The following is an 11,209-nucleotide window of genomic DNA, read 5'->3' as shown; positions in this document are numbered from 1 at the left end:
TTTTTTTTTAGTCAATTTATTGAACATGTTAAACAGAAAAAGGCAAATAAAAAAATATATATATACCTCAGAGTATTAAATGCTTTCTGAAGTGTATGATGGAGTGTCTCAGGAGAATTTAGGCAACTGGATTCAATATCAAAAGAGTGCTTTTGTGCTTGCACTTTCTCACGAGGAGTCCCCTTCAGATTTACCCTATAGTTTAAACACCACAAAAACCCTGAGCTGTTGCCAAACACTTTGTGAACATGCAATTTTTTTTTTACTTGCATGCTCGGTTTCTTTTTCTTTTCTACAGTCAAGGCATATGATTCACACACGCACACCTGTTTCTGACCTCAAACAGAGAAAAACAAAGCCAAAGTTTTTTTTTGTCTATAATTAGTTTTGAGGACACACTGCTAAAAAACAAAACCCATGATGCTATAACTGGTTTTCTGAGAGCAGGGACCATTTAAACAGATTTATGATGGATGTGCACTACAACCAGTTTCTCCAGGGCATGGGTTAGACCCTAGCTTATGTTTGCATAATTAAGTTAATTTGTTTTTTTTAGAACACATATTTTAAATATGTTAATGAGCAATCACATTGCTAATTACTTTCTGGGTTAAACTAGCCAAACTTTGCCAATAAAAGAAGATCTAATAGCCTGGCTTGCAGTGACTGTAATATTTTACTTCTTGGGTGTGTTTTTAGGAAAAAAGCTCACTGGTGTTTTATCTAAGAAGGCCTATTTAGTGGAAGTTTAAGCTGATAATTGGAGACCCTAAGGATTACTGAGGCTTGGCTGACTAATCAGTAGGCTACTTTAAATGACAGATCCCCCTCACTAACTAGAGAGCTAATTAGCAGACTATGTCATGGATTATATTCTCAGGAGACTTCTGGTTTTATTTTTATTTTTTAAATGTAAGTTCAGAATGAGAGACAGTGAGTTTCTATTATAGCTTTGTTTAAAATGTGTATGGTCAATATGTTTTGCAGTACCAGCAGTGTTGACTATATTTATTCCGTCCGAGGGCAAGAGTTCACCAGCAACGGATTATTTGTAAGCCCCAGGCAGAGCGCTGGAACAGGAAGTTGTAAAACAGCGACTCTCCTAATGTGACGATCTTTTGTGGGCAGAGAATTCCTTTGCAACCCGTTCATAATTAACAATATAACTACAGAGATTCATGGTTCCGTTTTAAACTAATACATCACAGGAATAAAAAAAAGCAATTGACATGCTCAGCTAAATTAATGGTGAGGGCATTTTTTTAAGTCCTCATTGAAAGGGTGTTTTTAATTTAATTTTGGTTCATATATTTGTACAAACATATGCAACCACACACACACACATGCACAGAAAACACATACACGTTGTAATGCACATTTTATGGCCCTTTGAAAATGGGTGCCATAAATCCCACAAAGCTCACCGACAGGCTACGTAGGAGGGAGCCTGTCTTGAAGTGATTTCATGAGTGCTGGAGAGGAAAGCTGAGAAGGAGAAAAAGTGAGGGAAGTTTTGAGAGGAGGAGGAGGAGGAGGTTTAGTGGGAGGGGATTTCATTTCAAACTGCAGCACATGTTGACCGTTACCTCTCTGGGCTGAGCAGCAGCGAGGTCTTTGCCCTCGAGTGAGCGGGAAGAAGAAAAAAGAAATAGGAAAGAAAGAGAATGCTCTATTGGTGACATCCCAAAACCAAATGTGTTAAGGGTTCTCTTTATAGTCTCTGGATAGTCGAGTATGTCTGTGTCATGACCTACAGGACCACTGCATGGCTCTGCAGATGTTACACAAACACACACACACACACACACACACACACACACACACAGACGGTTGTGCTAAAACAAGACACTTGTTGTCACTGACACATGCTAACCCTTTGCCCGCTTCCTGCATCACATTTTGACAGCCTTTTACCCCAGTTTGTGCTCAAACTGACGTGAACAGTGAATGAATCAAGAATGCTCATTCTGTCTCATTTGGCCTGTTCCAAGTCATGCTCGTGATAACAACTTTGGCCAGAAGATGGCTCCACTAGACTGGTGTGTGCCATCCAGATCAACCTACTGGATATTAGCTTCATCAGTAAATCATTAAACCCTTCAGTTATTGCTTCATATTGTTAAATTTTGTGGAACTAAAAGCATTTCCACCTGCCCATATTTAAAGAATCCAGCCATTATGGTTAGGTAGTGAGTAATGAAGTCCATTATGACCGGTCTGCAAGTAACCATGTCATTGCTAGTGGACAAAAGATAAATTACTACAGCAAATTGGGGAAATAAAATGCCGTCATGGATTAGCTCAACGAATAAATCCTGACACAAGTTGTTACAAATAGAGGCTGAACTGTGGTGATTTCACTGACTTATTCTATACTGTCATCAGGGATGTGTGGTTTGGACAGCTGTCTTTTGTCATTGGCAAGAATAAACATATCAGTGCCTGTTTGATTGTGTGCACTCTGATAATGCAGTCTGCATTTAATTTAAGCAGCAGGAGACAGATGCTAGCAGACCTCAATAGCCCACTGAAAGTTTCTTCCCATCTGAAAAGAACCACAACCCATTAGAAAAAGCATCTGTACACTGTATATAAAAGGATGCAGGTTTATATGTGTGGTTATCATGCAATCCTGCATGATCTGCACACCAAAAAAATTACCATTGGCTTGGCGTTGAGAGTTTCTGCAAAAACGGATCATTATATATAGAAGCTTTATTCAGTTTATATATAATGTAGGGCAATTTTACTGTATTTAATGGCTGCAACTAATGATTATTTTCATTATCCATGAATCTGATGATTATTTTTTTCAATTAATCTTTGTACTCAGAATGCTTGTTTTATTTAACCAACAATCCAAAACTGACAGCCATTTAGTTTATGAACATAAATGACAAAGGAAGGCATGAAATCCTCACATTTGAGAGGATAAAACCACTGAATATTTGGGATTTTTGCTTAACAAATTAACAAATCGATTAATCTGTGAAGTCTTGGATTGTTTTGTCTGACAAACACACAAATATAATCACATAATATAATAACCTATAATAAATAATTGTCAAATGTTTATTTTCTATTAACGTCCATCAATCGAATATATATAGTCATTGTATTACCAAAGTCCCTTTCACACATGCACTGCAAACCTGAACTTATCTAGACATTACTTGGTGGAGCTGTATGTGAGAATGCAAATGACCGAATCAGTTGGATCGGACATCAAACGGTCTTTATCCTGCCAGCTCCGTAGTACAAAGTCTGTGTAATCTCCGAGTGAGCCCAAAGTGTGACAATTCACAACAAGCGAGTGGGCGCGTTGATGATGTTTCATGCGGCTCCCGCAAAACTGGAAGAAAATAAACATGCGAGGGTGAAGAAAAAGGGTGATTTACACGAAGACGGTAACCAAAATGTCTAACTTGCTAGACCATGAGATTCTGGAACTTCTGTCAGTAAACGCCAAAATCCTCAGACAAATTCAAGGAACGGCACGATACTTTTTTATGACCAAATTACGAACCGACTCTGTGGTGCGATGTACTCTGCGTCATGTCCTGTCTCCTGAACGCTCTATCAGGCGCCGCCCCTCGTCTAAACCAAATGGAGTATTTCCAGTAAGTGAGAATGCATCTGACACGGACAATCTCTTGTTGTGCGCTACAACTTGTCAGGACCTGAATATTAGGGACATGGTCCAGAGTTCAGATGTCAAATCGACCATATAGTAGATGGCGGTAAACTTGGCACGCCTCTAGTTTGAAAAAGCAGGCATGAGTAGCTAAGCTATGTACTGCTGTGGGCAGTTGCAACAGCAAAAAACATATTTTAGCCACCTATAACAGACCCACCTAAAAAAATTTATATCCATTGAAGTGCTTTATTTAGAATATTTTCGATGTTTTGAAGGGTTAGTTAGATCTACCAAAGTCACAAAATAAGACAACTAACCAATCAAAGCAGCGGTAGACCACCAACTCCAGTGTTATGACAGGTAAAATTACTGTTTTTGTCAAAAGAGTCTGGTGACTTTAATGACATCAGATGGATATAACTGCTTCAGTTCCCCATCCAAAAGGGCTGTCTGACAGCAGTGTAAAGCGGTGAAAATATTCTAAATACAGTGTACATTTAAACCATAGACTCTAATATATACAGTCTATGATTTAAACTTATATTGGTTTTTTTAAGGTAGTTTTTTTTTAAGGTGGCTAAAATCAGTTTTACTGCTGCCCCCGTCCACAGCAGTACGTTGCTTAGCTTACATGCCGGTACTCTAGTCTGCTTCTTCAAACTGAGGGTGTGCCGACTTCCATGTACTGTAGGTAATACACTAGTCTATATCCACGATATTCCACTTCCGGGATTGCACTGGTGCTGCAGGAAATTCCACAGGATGTCTTTTCGGCGATGTCCGTTTTCTTTCGCTTTCTTTCTTTCTTTCTTTTTCTAAACTCCGGTGGATTTATGAGGACTATGGTTAACTGCTCCTCAGATCTCTGCAGGGTAAATCCAGTCAGCTAGCTAGACTATCTGTCCAATCTGAGGTTTCTCTAGCATGACCTAAACAACTTTTGAACGTACACATGTTCCACCAAAACAAGTTCCTTCCAGAAGCTATTTTGCAGCAGCACCGGGGCTCCGTGCGAAGCTTAGCGCTGCCTGTGATGATTGTGATTGGTTTAAAGAAATGCCAATAAACCAGAGCACGTTTTTCTCCCATCCCGGAATGCTGGGTGGACTAGCCAGACCCTCATCCGCAGCGCTGTGGAGGTAGGTCTGGCAAAGCGAGACTAGTAATACACTGACTATGGTTTAAGTACCTCATACAACCACACTTAAAAAAAATCTGAACTACCCCTTTAAGGACATTGCAGCAGAGACTTGTCCGTTGACTATTAAAACAAACTCTGCTGGGTTGTTCAGGGTGCATGGAAAGTCAACGGCCTTTTTCCATTCCGCCTTCGTTCCACAGTTTGAATTATTCTACAAGATCTGCAGTCTGCGCGTCAGGTCCATTTCGCCCTGAATCAAATATTCTGCAGCATGAGAAGATGGGGATCTGTTATACCAGTGATTTCACAGAAATAATTAGTGTTGCACTGTTAGTTAACTGTGCATCACAATGTAGTGTCATCAATCCTGGTCCAAAGCATGATTCAGATATTATGACAACTGTCAGAGATTGATAGGAGAATAATGGGTTTCTAATGGCTGTAGTAGCTCCATAAACCTGTTTGGTACCATCTAACTACACAGTCTATCAAGAAGATATCCTGCAGGTCGCTCAGCTGTCAGTAGGTTCTAGTCCTAATGATCCTCCTATCTCTGTGTGTGTGTGTGTGTCTGTCTGTCTGTGTGTCTGTGTGTGGTACGTGAGTTGGAAGTGTGAGGTGGAATTGCTAGCTGCTAACTGTAGGCACTCCGACAAGCAAAGAAAGAGAAGAGGAAAGACAAGGGGTTAGAGCCTGGCAGGTATACAAAGGACCCTTCGATAGGCTGATGACACCCCCACCTGGACCTGACAGGTATGCGTTGGGAGGCTCTCCTCCTCCTCCTTCTCCTCCTCCTCCTCCTCCTCCTCCCCCTCTGCTCTGCTCTGCTTGCCCAGACCCCTGAGGGTTAAACATGAATAATGAATTCTGGCTCCTTATGGCAAGTGCTCAGGAGCCCCTATATGCTGCTCACATACCATACCAAATACTGTCACAGTATGACAGCATTCAAACTATTCTTCATTCAGAGAGGCTATTCACCATTTGTTTTTTATGAAATTCAAAAGGAAACTATTTTTCTCCAGGATATCTCTTTGTTGTTTTACAAGCTCAACTCCTCTTTTAAATATCAAATGTGCTACTCTTGCCAGACAAGGTGTGTGTTAAATGGTACTGTTTGCTGCCTTTGTAAACATCCGATTTCCTTTGTATGATTGCAATTAACAGTTGTCAAAAATAGTCAAAATCATTGGCTGTCTTTGACAAAATTAAAAACCACATTTCCCACAAAGGCTGTAACTTCCTGACATACTTTAAAGAGAACATTTAAAATGTTTTCTTTAATGTACCACTATCTGTACTTTTTGTTTTTCATTTTTGAAGTACTTAAACAAGCTGGAAGTGATTGTTCCATCGGTGCTTCTTTTGCTTGCTAAAAACAGCCTTAGCAGTTTGCTCTGGAAATACAACGCCCTCTTCCTGTGCAGAACTGTAAAGCAATCCAACAGACGGACATGGAAACCCAACCTGGTAAAAATTCACTTTTGAAAATAAAAATGTATGCCTGAAGTTCCTCATTTACAACCGTTACTGAAATAAGGATTAACAATAATGCACTTATGGTATAAGATATGGATAAGATTTAAAAATGTTTCATGATGTTGTAGTATACAGTGTTGCTATTTTGTTAGATAATTAATTTATCATTGATACAAAGCTGGAACACCACTTGTCTGTGGAGATGTCAGTGGATTGCTAATGTCATTTGTGTACGTGTCTAACAATTATGTTAATGTCTAAGTACAAAGCTGAACGATAGAGGTACCCCTGGGATTTCGGTCGATCTCTGACATCATTGTCTTGCCTTTAGAGCCCTTTCATTTAAACCCAATAAGAGCTTAACTGTCAATTTAGCTTGCAAGTGCTCCACTAACATAATAACAATAGATTATCCAGTTATGTGGGGCTTGGAAGTGAGGTAATCTCTAACAGGAGCAGACATTTTGTCTGAAAAATACAATACCTAGACATTTAATGGCCATCATTTGTGACTGATGATTCTTTGTACAATCAGCTGTCTTTTATATTGTTTTATATATTGCAGTATTATAAGTCAAAGCAGTCTGAAATACAAAATTACTTTCCACAGGAATGGAGCATTTTGACGACACAAGATTTTTATCGACCAGGGATTCATTTTAGGATCTAACACCTATAAATATGGAGAACTTATGTTCAACAGGATTTTTCCGAATTTCTCATCACAACAAAAGAAACCAGGCGAAAATAATTTTCATCAGCTGCGCATTTAATGTATAACAACAGTACAAAGTGAATCTTTTTTTGCTTGCAAAATAGGAGTGTTTTGTATGTACAATATTTATACAATAATATATAGTTTAAAAAACATGACAGTTTAAACGTCTGACAGTTTATTGCACAACACATTTATAAATTATCATCATCAAACCACACATGAAACAGATGAGTTCTCTGTCATATTCCAACACTTAACAGGAAATGTATTATTTATATTGTTTTATCTTACTCTTCTAGATTAGCATGAATAAAGGTCCTGTGGGGAGTACATTAACCCCACTGATACTGAAATGGTAAGAAGAGCAGCGCTCTGAAATGACACTGATAGACAGTCGCTGTGACTTTCATATGGAACGATGAAACTGCCTCAAGCACAGAAAGAAGTTCATCTTTCTTTCAGCATTGCAATGGGTAAAATACAAAACTAAAACCCTGAATTCACGCGATGCCTCAGACGTACTTTTTCATCATGAAAATCATTTTAAAGTTTAGATATGGCACTCTATAAATACAGCAGCAAGGAGACAACAAGCGGTCAGGTAAAATGTACATATGAATGCAAAATTAAAACTTGTAAATTATATGCTGAAAGAACAGCCCGGACTTAAAGCGAAAGCTAAGATAGCGCTGTGAAGCAACAAGCAGACGTTTAATGAATGAACTTTACAAGGACCAAGAACTGATCCAAACACATGTATCATTAATCATATATCCACTCTGTGGACAAAATATTAGGAACACCTACTTTATTCTGAGCTACAGACCCGCTTGCAGCACCCACAGCTCAAATGTCTCCAGGGTGAAAAACCCTTCTGGCTCGTTTCCTACGTTTCATTTCCAGGTTACGTTTTAAAGTGGATTTATTGGGGAAAATCAATAAGGCATCAAAGCCTTCATCTAACTAAATCTGGCCAGATTACTTCACAGGGGCAGCAGGCGTTCTTAATATCTTGTACACTCGGTGCATTTCAAGTATCACGCTGGATGTAAACAATGACTGATGAGACAGGGAGGGTGGAGGAGCGGCGCTGTTGGCCAGGGTTTGGGTAATCTGATTCACGATCAGACTTAAAGCATCATTAATCATGCTTCCTGCTACAGTTCAATTTGGTCTCCACTTATCTTTGAATGGCTGAATTGGTGGTCTATAGATCATCACTGTACAACATTTTCTATCTTAAATGGGATCTTTTCCGTACAATGACATGTATTTTTAATAGCTTCTACAGAAGCGTTTAACATGAATTAAACATGAGACATATTATATTTGGCACAAAAAGCCAGAAATTAGATCTGGAAATATCTCTACATATATTTCAAATTTGAAGATAATGCCTTTTGCACTATTATTAAAGAGCTGAACCTTCACGTCGTCAATACCAAATTTTGTGTATACTGTTCAATCCCTGGCAGACGTATAATTCAGAAAGGACGGGGAACTTCAAGTGGGGAAATAAAAACTGTAATGATGCCAGTGTCTTTAGTGTTCTTTTTTAAGCCTTCAAAAGGCAGTAGGAAAACACTGCTCCAAATGGTGATATCAATCCAAACCTGTGATATGTAGTGTGAATAAGTGTCCTTCATCTTTGACATATAAAAAGTACTTTGAGTCTTGTCTCATCACATGTGCCATCCCAATGAAATAGCTCCTGTCTTTGTTGAGCTTCTCCAGTGACTTTTCAAGTTGAGTCATTCTTTATTAAGTGCTGTTCTCTTCAGAGCTCCAGCCATGCCACACACACACATTTTGTATAAGCCACTACAAAGAAAAAACGTTACCGCGTGGGAAAGAATTGGCTGCAAATTCAGCATCCGTGATGGCCCAAATCCTCTGTCTGTCTCTCTATATAGGAGCATTTTAGAAATTGAGTGTTTGCCTTTGTAGTTTCTTCTGAAAAACCGATGACATTGGATTCAGCTCGTGCTTTGGGACGATCTGTGTGCTGTGGTTTATGTATGTACATTTGTATGTGTGTATTTATGCGTGTGTGTAAATGTCTTTGTATGTATATCAGTTTGTTTATACAGTAGGTCCATTAAGTCTGCAATTTCGTTTTCTGTGCGTGTGTGTGTGTGCGTGCGTGCGTGTGCGCACATCTGAGTGCCACGTGTGTTGCCGATGGGTTTATAACTCTTCTGTTATAGTATGTTTCAGTGTGTTTGTTTTGTGTGTGTGTGTGTGTGTGTGTGTGTGTGTGTGTGTGTGTGTGTGTGTCTCTGTGTGTATGTATGTATTTGTGTATGTGTCTCAGCTCTCTATAGACATGGCTGAGATGATCTGCTCCACTTTATACGCCAACTTCTGCTTCTGGGCCTGTTCATCCTGCTCCAGTGCCTCGATGATCTAAAACACACACACAGAAACACACCAAAGGGCACAAACTGTGAAACCGAGGATGTAAGGCATATCGCCGGTCAGCTATAGGAATCATACAAATAAGCACATACACATGACTGACTCAAACAAATACACATCTACACCAACAGCTTTCACTAGTCATTCTACTTGTGATGACTTAATATATTGTACATGCATTTAAATTTCAAAATTAGGTTTGCAGGTTCATTTGAATTAACCATCAGTGATTTGACTAAGAATCCATTGCATATGTATAAACATTAGCAAAACATCTGTTATGTAACTCAGTTATAACTAAAGCTTATCAAGCTAAAATATACTAAACATTTGCTGGTTCCAGCCTCTCAGATGCAAGGATTTGTAAATAAATCATTGTAAATAAAATATCTAAATATCTTTGGGTTTTGGACTGTTGGCTGACAGTACACTCAATTAGAAGACGCCACCTTGGGCTCCGGGAAATTGTGATCTTTCGGACATTTTATAGACCAAGACCATTCATTGATTATCATCAACATCAACATATTGATAGACTATGAAAATAATCATGAATTTCAGCCCAATCTACATGCCTTTAAAGAGTGACTTAACACTGCCGTTTTTGCTGACCTCCAGTGGTTTAACTTCTCACCTTGCTGCAGTGATGTACGGGTGTACTTCAAGACACCGTGATGTCACTGTTGGGTGTGGTTACAGGTGAAATGAGCCTGAACATTTCAACCGGAGAGGATGGCAAAGCGCTACTTTTCAGCCTGGTGTTAAGTTACTACTTAAACCGGAATTCATTGATATTTTTGGCGACTTGGGGGCAGCACAATATCGACACATGATAACCATATAAAGTTGTTATGGCGGACTTGTTAGCAAACAGTTTCCTATCTGCATACCCAACAGACGCAGAGCAACATTGTCATTCATTAAAAGTTCTGATAGTCCACATGATTAATTAATGTCCAATATTCGCTCTCCTTTTAGCTCGGCCTCTACCAACTCCTGAGGAAATTATCTGTTTTTTTGGTGGCTAAATGTTCCACTTCAGTTGCTAGCTAGTCGCTAACTTTGTCTGTTTACTGTTCTGTGCTGAACAACTAGTGTACAGGGAGTTTCTCAGAGTTGCAGTGGGGTGATAATGTGGATTCACCACTACAAGCGACAGCTTTTACAGTACACACAGTCATTTTATCTTTTTTTTTTAAATAAAAAATACCTGTTTTAATATAAAAATTGCTAACTTCAGTCAACTAAACACAGCAGCAGGACCTCTAGAGCACATTTCTATGTTACAGTGTGTTGACTGGGCCTCACCTCTTGGCTGTACTTGCTGACGTAAGCGTAGATCTCATGGAGGGCACTGAGCATGTTGAACTCACTGGAGTGAAGGCGGGCCTGTTCAGCCAGATAGGCATTCATATCCTGATCACTGATGGCAGGCAGGCGGTTGATGTCAGCGTAGTACCTGTGAGGAAACACACAAACTGTGTCAGAATCAAGGGCACAGTCATGCATACCAGAGCTTTTCTCCTCACCTGGATTCAGTCTGTTGTTGTGAAAAGTCAAAGAATATCCAATTTTACAGACGTCAGTAAATCAGAGGCGTTTTGGCAGGAAAATAAGGAAACCTGTCACTTATACTGTAGGTTCAGTCATTTAGTCACAGTGGTTCAAACCACACCAGCACACTGTTTTGAAACACACAGCCTTATATGACTGTACTCATGAATATTTTCACTTGATTACACATTCATTCTGTCACTCCCAACCCTATTAGAGCTGCATGATTAATTGGGCCACAATTTGCATTTATAACTCTATG

At 39.3% G+C, this 11,209-nt stretch overlaps 1 protein-coding gene across 1 annotated transcript in view; it reads right to left on the bottom strand.

Annotated features, from left to right (window-relative positions):
* Positions 1-9,285: 9,285 nt before the first annotated feature.
* Positions 9,286-11,209, bottom strand: part of LOC114554010 (plexin-A2) — a 69,528-nt gene continuing 67,604 nt past the window's right edge. The window contains exons 30-31 of the mRNA XM_028575538.1: positions 10,702-10,852; positions 9,286-9,381 (exon numbers count right to left, since the gene is read on the bottom strand). Of these exons, the coding sequence (XP_028431339.1) occupies positions 9,286-9,381; positions 10,702-10,852 (247 nt within the window). The remainder of the gene's footprint in view (positions 9,382-10,701; positions 10,853-11,209) is intronic.

Source organism: Perca flavescens, chromosome 4, assembly GCF_004354835.1.
Source record: "Perca flavescens isolate YP-PL-M2 chromosome 4, PFLA_1.0, whole genome shotgun sequence".
Taxonomy (NCBI): Eukaryota; Metazoa; Chordata; class Actinopteri; order Perciformes; family Percidae; genus Perca; species Perca flavescens.
This window is presented reverse-complemented; position numbering and strand designations above follow the sequence as displayed.